This window comes from Dermochelys coriacea, chromosome 2, assembly GCF_009764565.3.
Source record: "Dermochelys coriacea isolate rDerCor1 chromosome 2, rDerCor1.pri.v4, whole genome shotgun sequence".
In the NCBI taxonomy this organism is placed as follows: domain Eukaryota; kingdom Metazoa; phylum Chordata; order Testudines; family Dermochelyidae; genus Dermochelys; species Dermochelys coriacea.
In genome coordinates, this window is record NC_050069.1 from 58,476,799 (window position 1) to 58,493,976 (window position 17,178).

The following is a 17,178-nucleotide window of genomic DNA, read 5'->3' on the forward strand; positions in this document are numbered from 1 at the left end:
TCCCCACCCGCCCCCCCACACTGTGCATAATGAGTATTGGTGTTTTTAAAAGTTCATGTCTCTTCAAAATATTTTCAGTGTGTGGAGGATTTGATGTCTTACATTTTCTTCAGATGTGTTCTGCAGAGCTGAATGAGTCTTTTCAATGTTAGCAAAACACAACAGGAACTGAACTCCTTCCACGTACTGGTGGCTGCACTACTGTGCCTTTGTTTTTAAAGCAAGTTATACTTCCAATGTTGTGATTAGCTCAGTATTCTTGCTCATAGGTATTAAGTTTAAATATGATTGCTTGTATGAATGGTCTTTATTTTGGCTATATTGGTCTACATATACCTGGAATCTGGTTCAGTTTTTCCTCTTAATTTCAACTGATTAAATTCTGACTCTCCCTCTTCTGCGTACACCCCATACAGAGTAGTATCTTCCTTAGTTTTGGAAGTTTCTTCTTTTATTTTTTAGTATCTTTCTTAGCTATAGACAGAGTATCATTCCTCCTGAAACTACGGAAATAGATGTTTTAAAGTCAGCCACACTGGATATCACTTACAGTATAGCTGGAGACTCAAAGAAAACTGAAGTGCCCTCAATTTCAGAGAGCAGAAAAATATTTATACAACACACATTTCTATCTATCTCTTCGTATTATTGCTTCAGTTACTACTAAACTGACAACTCAGTTGCAACTAGTGGCCTTTCAAAAGCTCCTGTTTTGACATTTATAAAAAAAAAAGTCTAAAGAAATCTATTTCTTGACCACTGCCTGCAGCACCTTCCTGCCAAAGGAGGCATTTTGCAGTGCGTAATGAAGGTGTCAGCTGTAGACTAAGTGGCTGTTCTACAAATTTCAGAAGTGGATCCACTAGCTCATCCCACACATGAAATTGCTAAAGATCTAATGGAGTGTGTCTTAATCCTTTCGGGGAGCACACCTTGATCCCCTCTGATGATTTGCAAGCTTCCACAATACAGTCTAATTTAGTGGTTCTCAACCGGAGGTAGTGTACCGATAGGGGGTACGCAAAGAACTTCCAGGGGGTACATCAACTCATCTAGATATTTGCCTAGTTTTACTACAGGCTGCATAAAAAGCACTAGTGAAGTCAGTACAAACTAAAATTTCATACAGACTATGGACTTGTTTATACTGCTCTATATACTATACACTGAAAAATATGTACAATATTTATAGTCCAATTGATTTTAGTTATATAGTAAAAATGAGAAAGTATGCAATTTTTCAGTAATAGCATGCAGTGACATTTTTGAATTGTACCCGATTTTGTAAGCAAGTGGTTTTTAAGTGAGGTGAAACTTGGGGGTATGCAAGACAAGTCAGACTTCTGAAAGAGGTACAGTGGTCTGGAAAGGTTGAGAGACTCTGGTGTAATCCACCCAGTGATGGAGGACTTGGAAGCTCTGTGCCCCTGGTATCTTGAGTGGAAGAACACAAACAAGGAGCACGAGCTTCTCGTGGATTCTGTATGCTTGAGATAGATGTCAGAAGAACTCTGAAAATCTAAGTGTGCCATCACTTTTCAGTTGGATATTGTAGGTTTGGACAGAATGAAAAAAAGGTTTCTGGTGTCCTGATCACCACCTTGTTCTTTTGGAACATGTAGTAAGGCTCTTGTATAGACAAGGCTGCCAGCTCTGGTGCTTGCCTGGTGGATGGGACAGCTACTGAGAAACAAGTCTTAATGGGTAAATAAAAGGTTGCCAGTGAAGTCAGAGGCTCGAAGGGATGGGAAAAGTGGGAAAGCGGGATACCGGGAGGAAGCACAGGCAGGAAGGTCTGTGAGGGGAGGGCTCCTGCCTCATACTGGGATTGAGGGGCGATCAACAGGTTATCTCAAGTGCTTATATACAAATGCACAAAGCCTTGGAAACAAGCAGGGAGAACTGGAGGTCCTGGTGATGTCAAGGAATTATGACGTGATTGGAATAACAGAGACTTGGTGGGATAACTCACATGACTGGAGTACAGTCATGGATGGTTATAAACTGTTCAGGAAGGACAGGCAGGGCAGAAAAGGTGGGGGAGTAGCACTGTATGTAAGGGAGCAGTATGACTGCTCAGAGCTCCGGTACGAAACTGTGGAAAAACCTGAGTGTCTCTGGATTAAAGTTTAGAAGTGTGTGCAACAGGAGTGATGTCATGGTGGGAGTCTGCTATAGACCACCGGACCAGGGGGATGAGGTGGATGAGGCTTTCTTCCGGCAACTCACGGAAGCTACTAGATCGCATGCCCTGATTCTCATGGGTGACTTTAATTTTCCTGATATCTGCTGGGAGAGCAATACAGCGGTGCATAGACAATCCAGGAAGTTTTTGGAAAGCGTAGGGGACAATTTCCTGGTGCAAGTGCTAGGGGAGCCAACTAGGGGGAGCGCTTTTCTTGACCTGCTGCTCACAAACCGGGTAGAATTAGTGGGGGAAGCAAAAGTGGATGGGAATCTGGGAGGCAGTGACCATGAGTTGGTTGAGTTCAGGATCCTGACGCAGGGAAGAAAGGTAAGCAGCAGGATACGGACCCTGGACTTCAGGAAAGCAGACTTTGACTCCCTCAGGGAACAGATGGCCAGGATCCCCTGGGGGACTAACATGAAAGGGAAGGGAGTCCAGGAGAGCTGGCTGTATTTCAAGGAATCCCTGTTGAGGTTACAGGGACAAACCATCCCGATGAGTCGAAAGAATAGTAAATATGGCAGGCGACCAGCTTGGCTTAGTGGTGAAATCCTAGCGGATCTTAAACATAAAAAAGAAGCTTACAAGAAGTGGAAGGTTGGACATATGACCAGGGAAGAGTATAAAAATATTGCTCGGGCATGTAGGAAAGATATCAGGAGGGCCAAATCGCACCTGAAGCTGCAGCTAGCAAGAGATGTCAAGAGTAACAAGAAGGGTTTCTTCAGGTATGTTGGCAACAAGAAGAAAGCCAAGGAAAGTGTGGGCCCCTTACTGAATGAGGGAGGCAAGCTAGTGACAGAGGATGTGGAAAAAGCTAATGTACTCAATGCTTTTTTTGCCTCTGTTTTCACTAACAAGGTCAGCTCCCAGACTGCTGTGCTGGGCATCACAAAATGGGGAAGAGATGGCCAGCCCTCTGTAGAGATAGAGGTGGTTAGGGACTATTTAGAAAAGCTGGACGTGCACAAGTCCCTGGGGCCGGACGAATTGCATCCGAGAGTGCTGAGGGAATTGGCGGCTGTGATTGCAGAGCCCTTGGCCATTATCTTTGAAAACTCGTGGCGAACGGGGGAAGTCCCGGATGACTGGAAAAAGTCTAATGTAGTGCCCATCTTTAAAAAAGGGAAGAAGGAGGATCCTGGGAACTACAGGCCGGTCAGCCTCACCTCAGTCCCTGGAAAAATCATGGAGCAGGTCCTCAAAGAATCAATCCTGAAGCACTTAGAGGAGAGGAAAGTGATCAGGAACAGTCAGCATGGATTCACCAAGGGAAGGTCATGCCTGACTAATCTAATCGCCTTTTATGATGAGATTACTGGTTCTGTGGATGAAGGGAAAGCAGTGGATGTATTGTTTCTTGACTTTAGCAAAGCTTTTGACACGGTCTCCCACAACATTCTTGTCAGCAAGTTAAGGAAGTATGGGCTGGATGAATGCACTCTAAGGTGGGTAGAAAGCTGGCTAGATTGTCGGGCTCAACGGGTAGTGATCAATGGCTCCATGTCTAGTTGGCAGCCGGTGTCAAGTGGAGTGCCCCAGGGGTCGGTCCTGGGGCCCGTTTTGTTCAATATCTTCATAAATGATCTGGAGGATGGTGTGGATTGCACTCAGCAAATTTGCGGATGATACTAAACTGGGAGGAGTGGTAGATACGCTGGAGGGGAGGGATAGGATACAGAAGGACCTAGACAAATTGGAAGATTGGGCCAAAAGAAATCTAATGAGGTTCAATAAGGATAAGTGCAGGGTCCTGCACTTAGGATGGAAGAATCCAATGCACCGCTACAGACTAGGGACCGAATGGCTCGGCAGCAGTTCTGCGGAAAAGGACCTAGGGGTGACAGTGGACGAGAAGCTGGATATGAGTCAGCAGTGTGCCCTTGTTGCCAAGAAGGCCAATGGCATTTTGGGATGTATAAGTAGGGGCATAGCGAGCAGATCGAGGGACGTGATCGTTCCCCTCTATTCGACACTGGTGAGGCCTCATCTGGAGTACTGTGTCCAGTTTTGGGCCCCACACTACAAGAAGGATGTGGATAAATTGGAAAGAGTACAGCGAAGGGCAACGAAAATGATTAGGGGTCTAGAGCACATGACTTATGAGGAGAGGCTGAGGGAGCTGGGATTGTTTAGTCTGCAGAAGAGAAGAATGAGGGGGGATTTGATAGCTGCTTTCAACTACCTGAAAGGGGGTTTCAAAGAGGATGGCTCTAGACTGTTCTCAATGGTAGCAGATGACAGAACGAGGAGTAATGGTCTCAAGTTGCAATGGGGGAGGTTTAGATTGGATATTAGGAAAAACTTTTTCACTAAGAGGGTGGTGAAACACTGGAATGCGTTACCTAGGGAGGTGGTAGAATCTCCTTCCTTAGAGGTTTTTAAGGTCAGGCTTGACAAAGCCCTGGCTAGGATGATTTAACTGGGACTTGGTCCTGCTTTGAGCAGGGGGTTGGACTAGATGACCTTCTGGGGTCCCTTCCAACCCTGATATTCTATGATTCTATGGCTTGTCAGGACCCCCAAAACAAGCAGAAGTCCCATTTTGGAAAAAGTAGCCTGCCCACCATTCTGGCTAGTCTGACTGTTTGAAGGAATCTAGTTCCCTGTGGATTATCTGCCAGGAAGCCAGAGTATACTGCAAATAGCACACTACTAAGAGCGGACACCTGATGTGTACTGGTACTGGGCTGAAGGCCTCTGTCTACGCCTTTTTGGAGAAAGTAAAGAATAGTTAGAATTCCTGGATTTCTGGGATACGAACTGTGCTCTTGGCACAGTTGTTGAATCTGCATCGCTTGTGAGGACTAAAGGATCTGGAAGGCAAATGGGTATGCCTTTGCACACATGGTGGTGGGCTGACCACCACTGTAAGGAACCCATATTTGATCAAGGAAGTGGTCCCACACCTTTACTATGAAGGCTTGAAGACTTCTGATGAGTGATTGTGCCCATGGAGTTATCCCCATACACAACACCAGGAGTCCTAGCATTTGGAAGCTTAGTCAGCTGGTAGGTATTGTGTGGCTCTGCAACAAGAAAAATATAATACTGGATGGCACCAGAGAACTTTTCCTGGCACAGATGATGAAGCTGTACGCCTGGAAGAGATTCAACATCCAAGATGTGGCCCTTTGTGCTGTTCACTGTGATGGAGCTCTGATCAAGATGTCATCCATGAAGGTATACAGGTGAATCCCCTGCAACCTGAGTCTACTAACATCACTACCAATGTTTCTGTAAAAACCCCAGGGGCTGAGGACAGGCCGAATGGGAATGTTCAGTACTGATAATGTTTCCTGCTGTAGGTCAACCTCAGAAGCCTGTGGTGTCTAGTCTAATGGGGATATGGAGATGTGTCTACTAGATCTACTGAAGTCAGAGTCTCTCCCTCCCCCCAGGACTGGAATGACATCAGTCTCCACCCAAAACTTCTTCATCCACTTGTTGAGCTTTCTGAGGTTGAGAAAGGCTCTCATACCTGCCCCTGGTGTGTTTCTGTACAAGGAAGAAGTTGCAGCAGAAACAAAAGAACTTTGTACTAAATACTCTCATAAGCAGAAGAGATATTTTGTTCTGGAATAGATTGTGTTTTATTGTCCAGCTGGGTGACTGGATGAAGAACCAATGGGGTGGAACTCTCAGCTCAAGGGAGTATCCCTGGTTTACTGTTTCCCTGAATCACTTGTTTGTGGTCAATAAAAAACATTCCTCTAGGAAATGGAAATCCTGCCCCCTAGCTACAGCTCTGGGTGGAGACCTATGTGATCTCTGTCAAAGTAGATTATGGAGGAGACTGAGGTTCCTCCAGATTATCCCCCTGCACCCAGACACTTTGATTCCACTGCTTTTCCTTGGGGAATTGGTTGTTCCTTCACTAGTACTTTCATGAGGCCAAGTAGCGCCTCTCTATGAAGGCTGGTTTATATTCTCTCCTGAGGGCCTTTAGTGGGGAAGGAAGAAACTGTTTGGGTTTTGCCACATTGTCAGCCACCACTTTATCCAGTTTTTCTCCAAAGAAGGAATCTGTAAACTTTGCCAAATGTAGGAGCAGCTTAGAGAGTTTCCACCTTCCATGGTCAAAGCCACAGGTGGCTCCTGGTTACTGCACTGGAAGCCAGGGCTTGGACTGAACCTCATTGCACCCACTGAGGCACTGCTACAAATACTGTTGCTAGGTAGACTCTTTAATGTGGAACCAAAGTCAGGGTGGTCTCTGTTCTTAAGATCTTTGAGCAATTCCAGCCAGGAAAGAGATGCTCCTGCAAAGCAAGTAGCTACCAGGGACACTCAGAGGACGACAGCCCAGGCTTTACGAGTGGCTTCCATCTTTCTATATATGGGTTCCTTAGGGTAGAACTCCCCCACTGATGGAATAATCATATTCCTGGCGAGGGACAGTGCAATGGCATCAATCTTCAGTGTCTCAGTAATAGAGCCCCTTGGTTCTTGAATGTTAGAGCCTGAGATTGCTGGTTAATATGAATGCCCTTGTCAGGCTTGTTCCATTCATCTCTAATGAAGTCCTCAGAGGAGTGAAGGGTTATTGCAGCCTTGGGAGGATTTTGTGGGGAGAAATTTAACTTGAGGCTTATTCTCAGTAGCCTGCTCAGATTTCACAGCTCACCTTCAGTGGATGATCAGCAGGAGGAACAAGAGCCAGAGGACTCCATGTCCTGGACTTTTTATGCTTTTACTCCATTCCTGAATTTTCCAAACTTTTTAAAATGCACTTTGGGAGTGTAGGAGAGCTGCTGTGGCTTTGGTAAGGTCTTTTGGGGCTTGCTTTTTTTAGGGCCTGGAGCCTCTAGACTCTCAAGAGATCTCTCAGAATCCTGGGAAACTGGATTCCCTACTAGGTCCCAATGCTTCCTGGGAGGGAGAACTCATTAACAGAGCTGGGCTGTAAGGGGATGATTAGAACATAAGAACGGCCATAGTGGGTCAGAATGAAAGTCTATCTAGCCCAGTATCCTGCCATCCAACAGTGGCCACTGCCAGGTGCCCCAGAGGGAATGAACAGAATAGGTAATCATCAAATGATCTATTCCCTGTTGCCCATTCCCACCTATGGCAAACAGGGGCTAAGGACCCATCCCCGCCCATCCTGGCTAATAGCCATTGATGGACCAATCCTCCATGAATTTATGTACTTCTTTTTTGAACTCTGTTATAGCCTTGGCCTTCACATCATCCTCCAGCAAAGAGTTCCACAGGTTGACCGCACTGTGTGAAGAAATACTTTGTTTTAAACCTGTTGCCTATTAATTTCATTTGGTGACCCCTAGTTTGTGTGTTATGAGAAGAAGTAAACACTTCCTTATTTACTTTCTCCACACCAGTCATGATTTTATAGACTGCTATATCATATCCCCCCTTAGTCATCTCTTTTCCAAACTGAAAAGTCCCAGTCTTATTAATGTCTCCTCATAGGGCAGCTGTTCCATACTCCTACTCATTTTGGTTGCCCTTTTCTGAACCCTTTCCAATTCCAATATATTTTTTGAGATGGGGCAATCACATCTGCACATAGTATTCAAGATGTGGGTGTACCACGGATTTAAATAGAGGTAATATATTTTCTGTCTTATTAGCTAACCTTTTCTTAACGATTCCCAGCATTGTGTTTTTTTTTTTTTTTTTTTTTTTTTTTTGACTGCTGCGACATATTGAGAGGATGTTTTCAGAGAACTATCCACAATGATTCCAAGATCTTTCTTGAGTGGGTAACAGCTAATTTAGACCCCATCATTTTACATGTATAGTTGGGTTGTTTCCCAATGTGTATTACTTTGCAGTTATCAACATTGAATTTTATCTGCCATTTTGTTGCCAGTCACCCAGTTTTCAGAAATCCTTTTGTAGCTCTTCGCAGTCTACCTGGGGTTTAACTATCTTGAGTAGTTTAGTATCATCTGCAAATTTTGCCACCTCACTGTTTACCCCTTTTTCCAGATCACTTACAAATATGCCGAGTAGGACTGGTCCCAGTTCAGATCCCTTGGAGACACCCCTATTTACCTCTCTCCATTCTGAGAGCAGACCATTCCTACCCTTTGTTTCCTATCTTTTACCCAGTTACCAATAAGTAAGACGACGTTCCCTGTTATCCCATGACAGCTTACTTTGCTTAAGAGTCTTTGGTGAGGGACCTTGTCAAATGCTTTCTGAAAATCTAAGTACAGTAACTCCTCACTTAAGGTTGTAGTTATGTTCCTGCAAAATGCGACTTTAAGTGAAACAATGTTAAGCAAATCCAATTTCCCCAAAAGAATGAATGTAAACAGGGGGGGGGTCTAGGTTCCAGGGAAATTTTTTTTTTGCCAGACAAAAGACATTATATACATTTTAAACAAGCAATTTAATACTACAATCTATCATTGTTGCAAGAGAGCAAGGCAGGGCCTCAGCTGCAGGTGGTGCACAGCAGCTTTGCAGGCAGCTGGTGGCCTCGCAAGCACTTGGTGTAGAGCCCTATTCCTGAGGAGGGCCGTTGGGCCATAAAGCAACAGGTGGAGGGTTAGTGTGCAAGTGTTGTGTATTTACAAACATACTGTATTGTTTGGGAGGTGTACTATTGTTGGGAGGTGTCCCTGCCTTACCCCACACAGGCACAGCCCACTGGCACTGGAGACAATGAGGCAGACAAGGAGGCTGAAGGTGCTGTAGGCTAGGAGAAGTATATTGCACAGCAGCAGCGGCAGCTTCCCCTACTCTGCAAACACCGGGGCGGGGGGAGGGGCTCAACCCTCGGCCCGCTCATTCCATCCCTTCCCCCAAACCCCTCTTCTTCCCCCCATCCCTCTTTACTCCACACCACTGCGTCCGTGCTCCTCCCGAATGTGCAAGCCAGCTGATTGCCCTGGGCAGGAGGGAAGGGGGAGGAGTGAGGACATGGTGCGCAGGCTCCCCCTCCCTCAATACCGCAAGCCAGCTGATTGTTGAGGGCAGGAGCCAGGGGGAAGGCGCGCCACATCCTCGCTCCTTCCCCCTCCCTCCTGCCCACGGCTATCAGCAGGCTTGCGACATTCAGGGGCGGGGGGAGGAGTGAGGACTCGGTGCGCAGCCTCCCCCCTACCCGTGGCAATCAGCTGGTCTGCGGCATTCAGGAGGCAGGGGAAGCTTGCACACCAAGTCCTTGCTCTTCCCCCATCCCTCAAGAACTCCGCAAGCCAGCTAAGGTCCTCCACAAAATCCAAATATTTATTGGATAGTTAAAAGAAAGTGTGGAAAGAAAATCTGTAGCAGGTAAACTTAAAATATTCAAAGGTAAAAGTCATCATCAACACTGCAAATTGCTTTCATTCTGAACCATCACATATTTACACCAGCATTTGTGAAAGCCAAGATTTGAAGTTCTCAAACTGCTAAATGTATAAAAGGGAAAATTCCTCTCTGGTAATTCAATTTGTCAACATCTCACCCATACTCCAATGTTACAGAAGATTCCAGATAGCTAGTATTATCTAAGTGCTATATCCAGTGCTGCAGAGCATTCAACATTCATTTTCGAGTCAGTTGAGACACAACAGAAGGTAGTGCTGTGCTACACATTAGCAGCAACTGCACCTCCTACTAAGGAGAAACACTTTCCATAGAGACCGGCTAGAGCAGGGGTGGGCAAACTACAGCCCGCAGGCCGGGTCCGGCCCATCAGGGCTTTGGATCCAGCCTGCGGAATTGCCACCCTTGGTGTTGCTGCAGGCCCCGCGCTGCTCCTCGAAGCGGCTGGCACCATGTTCCTGCGGCCCCTGGGCGGGGGCAGAGGGCTCCGCACGTTGCCCTTGTCTGCAGGCACCGCTCCCCACAGCTCCCAATGGCCAGGGATGGGGGATCCACAGCCAATGGGAGCTTTGGGGGAGGTACTCACAGGCGAGGACAGCGCACGGAGCCCTCTATCCCTCCCCTCCCTCAGGGGCCACAGGAACATGGTGCCAGCTGCTTTTGGGAGCAGCGCGGGGCCAGGGCAGGCCATGTGTTTTGGAAGCAGGAATTAAAAGTTAGGGGTAATCAGAATGCTGGTGGAAATTGATTATGTCCCTTTTAAGACATCTGAGCTGCTCTGGATCCAAAAGCAAGCCAAAAAAGCATCTGTGTTGATGCAAATTACCTAGCTGATAGAGGAAGGATAGACTTGCCCATAGGACTCAAGTTTCACTATAAAAACTGGGGTCTGAAAGGAAGTTCTTTGGGAACCAACTTCAGGACACAGCCCCAAAGATCAGAGCTACCAGACCTCAACTCTCTGCCAATGACACCGTGCAGAAACTGGAATCCCCCAGGTAGACCTGATCCTGACTGGCCATCAATAAAAGTTCATCTGACTTATTGGGAGTGGTGAGCATTGTATGTGTAGTGTGTGCATTTTGTTCTGGTGTTGTTAATAGACGTTAAGATAGATATTACTGCGTAAGGCTCCTTCACTGGTAAAAGACCCCACAAACGTGCAAACGAGTATGCCATGAGCTTTAGGAATTGGGTAAGGGTAGGTGCCTTTCACCCAGAGCCGTAGGAACTGGGAAAGGGTGGGGGTGTGTGTGTAAATCAACCTTGTTATGCCTTGATCCCTAGGAACTGGGTAAAGGAGGGTGCCCCTAGAGTGTGAGTAAGAGATTTTGTACGGGGAACAGCAGCAGTGAGAACATAGGAATTGCCATTCTGAATCAGTCCTGCGATTAATCTAATCCAGTATTTTGGATAGGACAGTGGCTGCACCAGATGCCTCCGAGGAAGGTGCAAGAACCCACACAGTTAGCGATTTTAAGATACTGGATCTGAGAAGCATGAATACATACTCCCTACCACTGCATTGCTTGAAAATCTTCTGTGGTTCACATGACTGGGCATACAATTCTGAAATTTAGATCTGTGGAAGCTATCAATTCTGAGACTACTGCTATGTAACCTCTCTGGAGAGCACATGATCAATACACACATTACATTTAGTAGTTACAAAGTCCTTGGATTAGCCTCTTGTGTACTCCTGGTGAAAAATGGGCTGAAAGGCTCCAACAATAGAGAGTCTGCTAGAAGCTTGAGTACAGTGTCACAATCAACAAAATGGGCGTGGTCAAACTGGGAGACAATGGGCATGGCCAACCAATGTGGAAATTACTACAATTCCTGGGGAGCTGCTGATTATGAAGCTCCTAAGAAGTCCCAGATAAACTAAAGCCACCTCTCTTCCCTTCCGATACAAATAACCTGGCGCTGCTGTCTGCCCTATCCTGGAATGAATGTCTCCATCAAAGCAAATACCCTGCAGGTACAGAGGGAGAGCACAGTTTACAGTGCAGGTGTGAATCTGGCTGGAAATACTTTAATCCTTTCTGTTCAAGTGTCTTTTACTCTTTCAGATTTAGCAGCTAAAGCTTTACATCTAGCAACACTAAATCTTTTAGATGGAAATGTTTCAGAGTAGCAGCTGTGTTAGTCTGTATCTGCAAAAAGAAAAAAAAGTACTTGTGGCACCTTAGAGACTAACACATTTATGTGAGCATAAGCTTTTGTGAGGTACAGCTCACTTCATCGGAAGGAAATGTAATTTCAGTTGCCCACAACAAATTCTGACTCAATTATTTCTACTGCTTTGAAGATGTATGCTGCCAAAGACAAAGTAGGATGGACTCCGCTTACTGTAAACCTGTAGCAATGTAATTGGCCTAGTGGAATAAATTTTATGCTTACTAAGAAATGTGAAGAATTCACAAGAGGTTTACAAGATGATGCTTAATCTGGACCTTAGTATAGCTCAGTTTGAAGTAATTATGTTCTCTACTTTTCTTCTTAAAATGTTTTAGTCAGATTACCACATTTAACAGGTGCTCAGGATACCTTCTCTCTAGTTTGTGCAATGCAGTATCTTAAAATAATGACAATTTTTCTTAATGACAAAACATGTTAAGTTGAGAGAACCATCCCTTTTGATTTTAAAGGTTACTGTTTAAAAATAGAGAAAAATATATAAAAATGATAAAGATAAGGATACCCTATAATGAAGTATAAAAATACTGTTAATCAAATCAATTTCCATATAGAAAAAATTGATAACACAGAATTACCTCTTGTGGTCTGTTTATTGTACTCTAGAAACAAGGCAAGTACAAAGAGACCAGTGAAATAGTTCTATTCATTCTCTTGACAATGCAGGCTTGTTTTTGATCATTGGAAAAAAACAGACACTAAATTTAAAAACGAGAAAAAGTTGAACACTGTCTGAATGTAATCAGATGAAAAGTATATACCAAAGAAAATCTATTTAATTATTCACAGTTATTAAGAAAAGTGGGGATTGGGGGAGGAGGAAGGAAAGGAAGAACTCATCTGGTGCACCATACCAAGTTAGTGGAGAAAAGCATATCAGCTTCATCCAAATAACTGTTAAAAATCAGAATTACATTAAAAAGGAGTTAAGAAATATTTACCAAGTGTTTTTCCTTCTGAAATTCGTGTCAAAAACTGACACAGATACACAGTTTTCATCTGATGAGTAGCTATTTTGGACAGGCCATTAATAATAGCTGAAAAAGGAAAGGGTAAACTTGAATCAGTTTTGTTCCAGCAGTGCCACACTGTGGCTAGAGGTAAAAGAGGCATAGAATCATCATACCCATCTTATTTAAAGTACTTTACTAGTTTTCTAACCAAAGTAAACGCTTTAAAAAAGTATTAGCAGTCATTTTCAAAAATGCATTAGTAAATAACTTTTGTCTCCATTACAAAAGGACGTAATCAAGTTCATATTTAAAAACAGATTACTTGAGATTTACAGCAGCAAACTAGAAGTGACGGAGCACACCAGAGGTCCATATTCTGTAAAATAATTTAGCTAAGCTCAAAATCGCACAATACCACATATAAATGAAAGCTTTTGTTTTGCTCAGAATCTTAAGTGAGATGAATAAAATACAACTGGAGACTTCAAAGACATTTCTAGGGAATATCCCAAAACCACGTGCTACCTCAGAGACAAGGAACAAAGGAAATATGATTACCCAGAAAAAAAAATTCATTGTAGTAGTTACTCTTGCTTTGTCAGTCAGTTACCATAGCAACTTTCTGAAAGAGAAATTTTTCAAGTAAAAGTCAGTTTAACTGAAAATGAAGGGGTTTACAAATATGTAAATTAATCCAAAAAGTTTTCACCAACACCATTTTATTTCCAGTGTGGAGGGAAATTGCTGGTGTAATAGCACAAAGAGTCCCTTCCTACTATTCCCACACACAAAAAATATTGAGAAAGATGTCTCATCATGGGAGCAGACAACAACTGAACAAGACGCATGGCAGTAGACAGATGGAAGTGGATACACTGAATTGCCTCTTGTTCACAAGGCACGAGAGCATCTAATCTCCCATAAATTGTCCTATAGGTCACTAGTAGCCTTTTGCAATCTCCAACAACCCAGTGCTTCTGTCAGATATTTGGAAAAACTGTGGGATCCACATCCAGTGGACACTGCAACTGCAGAATAGTGCTGACAGACAATGGTTCAGAATTCAAATCAGCATGACTAATGTAGACAATGGACAAAAGATGTGTTTCTGTACTGAAACGTTGGTTCAGGTTCACTTGATTTTTTTTCCACCCTAGCATTTTTTGTTTTGCATCATCATCGGGCATCTCAACACACATTAATTAACTCACTTTCAAAAGGAGTTAATTCACATTCAGAATTATTTCAGATCCACTGTTCTGCCTCAGGCAATCTTTCCACTGCTGTCCCACACCGCTTTGCTGGCCACGGGTATGCCTCCTACTGCTGCTCTGGGGTCATCTTGACCAGATGTCGCAGTCAAATGCTGGTGCCAACCGGGCCTCGGCCCCCGAGACGGGGGACTCCTTGGCCTGGGCAGCGAGCTGCACTGGGGCCAGGATCACAGCAGGGAGGGGCGACAGCTCCGTCAGCGACGAGAGCCACCGCGGGGCGGCCCTGGGCGGCCCCGCTCGTGTGGGCGCCCAGCCCGGGACCATCACGCGCGGGGAAGCCTCCCCGCGGCGAAACAAGAGGCGGCCCGGCCTAGCGCGCTACCCGCGACGCCCCCGCGGCCTCGGCCGAACCAGACGGCAGGATACGGGCCCTCACGGAGCCGCCGCGACCCGCCGTCTGCCCTCACCCTGCGCCGTGTCCCGGCTCCGCTCGAAGTCCCGTGTACGCCCCTCCCGGAAGTGCCGGCACAGCGCGTAGCAGGTGAAATCCAGCATCCAGCCCGCGGCAACGGCCTCTGTCTCCGCGAAAAGCTCGCAGGACACCGGGGCGCCGGAGGAGCCCGAGCCCTCCACGTCCATCTCCCCGCGGGGCCGCGCTCCCGGCCGCTCCGCGTTATATTTTCAAAGCCGCGCGCCAACAACGTCTGGCCTCGCGCCGCCAGTAACCGCAGCGCTGGCGGGACGACGTCACCACTACGCGCGTGCTCCTCGCGCAGGCTCCGCCTCTTCTGCCTCGCAAACCCCGGCTTCAGCTTGCTTCCATTTAACGCCCCCAAACACTCCCGCTGCGGAGCCTTTCCCGCCCCCACTAACGTCACTTCCTGTGGCAGCGGTCTGGCGGGGGGGGAACGACACGGACAAGTTCACGGCCGCGTTCGGTCAATAGACCTCTCCCGTGAGTGGGGCTGTGATTGGCTGAGAGATGCCCGGGGGGCGGGAAGAATCTGGGGGGAACGAGGACGTCACCCACCACACAAGCCCCCGGCAGTGACGGGGTGTACTGTGTGTCCTGGGGTTGGAGGAACTCTCCGTCCCTTTATGGTCCCTGCCGCCGTAGGAAAGCCGCTGCTGGCCCCCTTGTACCCTTCTACTTCTCATGTTTGCATCTTCTTCCGTGCTGCCCTTCACCCCCGCAGCTACAGCGCCCCTCCCCTCCCTCTGGCGCCTTCACAGCTTCCTGCACTCCCACACTTCTTGCACGAAGCCCTCCCTGGACAGCAGCCGGGAGGCTACAGAGCCGCACGAGGGACATTCGGTCAGGAGCAGCAGTTAGGCCAGGTCTATGCTACAGACTTACATCAGTATAACTACATCACGATGAAGTGAGCTGTAGCTCATGAAAGCTTATGCTCTAATAAATGTGTTAGTCTCTAAGGTGCCACAAGTACTGCTTTTCTTTTTGCGAATTCAGACTAACGCGGCTGCTACTCTGAAACCCACATCACTCAGGAGTGTGAGAAACATTTTTTTTTAAAAAGGAAAATATATAAAAAATATGTTAAAATAATGTTAGTTAGATTGCAAAGTCAAGCACGCAAAAGCTAGGAAATGCCAAGTTTACACTTGCCGGGCCAACATTTTAATTCTGCTCCTTCTGTGTATGCATTATGATACTGTCTTTAATTATATGATCACATAGTGTTTTTTCACAGGATCCTTGCCTTATTCAGTGCACAGGATTCACCAATTGCTAGATGTTAAGGCCAGAAGGAACCATTAGGATCATTTTGTCTGACTTCCTGTATAATGGCTGGCCATAGAACCATAGAACCACACAAAATAGTTTCTCATAACTTTTGCTTTAGCTATAGCGTATCATTTAGGATATTCAGTCTTGATTTAAAGATCCTTGAGTGATGGAGAATCCACCATATACCTAGGTAAATTTTTCCAATGTTTAATTACCCTCCCTATTAAATATTTGCTCTTACTTTTGGTCTGAATTTACTTAGTTTCAGTTTCCAACTATTGAAACTTGTTATGTTTATGCTTTCTTCTGGTAGATGAAAGAGCTCTCTACTTTCAGAAATTTCTTCCCTATGTAGGTACTTATAGGTTGTGATCAAGTCATCTCTTAATCTTCTTGTGAATAAACTAAATATATTGAGTTTCTTAAGCCTCTGAGTAAAAGGCAGGCTTTCCAGACTTCAAATCATTCTTGTAGCTCCTTTTTTTAAACCTTTTTCCAGTTGGGTGCATGGACACACAAGTGGGCAAAATTAAGGTTGAATGGGCAACCGTATATCAAGCATTTTAACTTCTGAGTGCTTGACTCTGCAACCTAAATAAGAGTCTTGTAACATACATTTATTTTGTTTTGTTTGTAATGGTTTATAACTTGTGGACATGCAATAAAAAAAGGAGTTTAAAATAAATGAAAGCCTAGATATTTCGCTCTCTGTTGTCTACCTACAGAGTCTTCATTGGCATACTATGCCAGCAGAGCCTATTGGAGACACCATGTAAACCAGCAGGAGTTCAGCTGGCATAGTTACACTACATTACAGGTTTCAGAGTAGCAGCCGTGTTAGTCTGTATTTGCAAAAAGAAAAGGAATACTTGTGGCACCTTAGAGACTAACAAATTTATTTGAGTGTAAGATTTCGTGAGCTACAGCTCACTTCATCGGATGCATTACATTACAGCATTAGCTAAGATGACAGAAGCACTCTTCTGTTGGCATAGTTCTGTCTACACTGGGGGTTTTGCCAACATAGTTATGTCAGCTACAGGTGTGATTTTTTTCACACTCTTAGCCAACTTAACTCCATTGGCAAACTTTGTAGTGTAGATGCCGTAGTGAATATTGTTAACACTTGTTTGATTTGGTTTGTTTATATTTTTTGTGGGATTTCTGAAGTTCATATATAGATTCACTCCTCTTTATGCATTATTAAATATTAAACAACTTTTAAATGTAACATTAAACTGATATTTATTACAAAAAGAATATCAGTAGCATGATTCTCACTTAATATGATGTAGCTGGGGAGACAAACACCAGAGGATTCAGTTTAACGAACTCTATGGGGATCAGTTCCCCTCTGCAAAGATTAATTTACACACACAAAAAGAAGTTTAAGGGTGTTCTGGGCCACGGTGCTCAAAGCACCACAGGTCTGGCAGGAGTACTCTGAGAAAAAGGAGGCTTACACACAGCTGTGAGTTATTGGCTTTACTGAAGGTTAGTGACTCACCCGCAACGGGGACTCCAAGCAGTCACAAAGGCGGGGAACCCAGCACACCGGAGTTCTGCCTGGGACGGAGTCCAACGGAGGGG

General features: G+C 45.3%; 1 protein-coding gene and 1 long non-coding RNA gene across 8 annotated transcripts in view; one reads left to right on the forward strand and one right to left on the reverse strand.

Annotated features, from left to right (window-relative positions):
• TERF1 (telomeric repeat binding factor 1) overlaps positions 1 to 14,692 on the reverse strand; it is a 48,429-nt gene extending 33,737 nt beyond the window's left edge. For 2 of the 7 annotated variants that reach the window (XM_043507715.1, XM_043507716.1), the window contains exons 1-2: positions 14,306 to 14,692; positions 12,613 to 12,708 (exon numbers count right to left, since the gene is read on the reverse strand). In XM_043507715.1, the coding sequence (XP_043363650.1) occupies positions 12,613 to 12,708; positions 14,306 to 14,477 (268 nt within the window). In that variant the 5' untranslated portion in view covers positions 14,478 to 14,692. Of the gene's footprint in view, positions 1 to 12,612; positions 12,709 to 13,182; positions 13,247 to 13,835; positions 14,286 to 14,305 lie in introns of those variants that run through there. The other 5 variants (XM_038390340.2, XM_043507717.1, XM_038390337.2 and 2 more) reach the window with 5 other exon arrangements.
• Positions 1,152 to 16,976, forward strand: LOC122458657. The gene is made up of 3 exons (XR_006278767.1): positions 1,152 to 1,191; positions 16,263 to 16,405; positions 16,544 to 16,976. It is a non-coding gene; the product is annotated as an uncharacterized LOC122458657 (long non-coding RNA).
• The last annotated feature ends 202 nt before the right edge of the window (positions 16,977 to 17,178 follow it).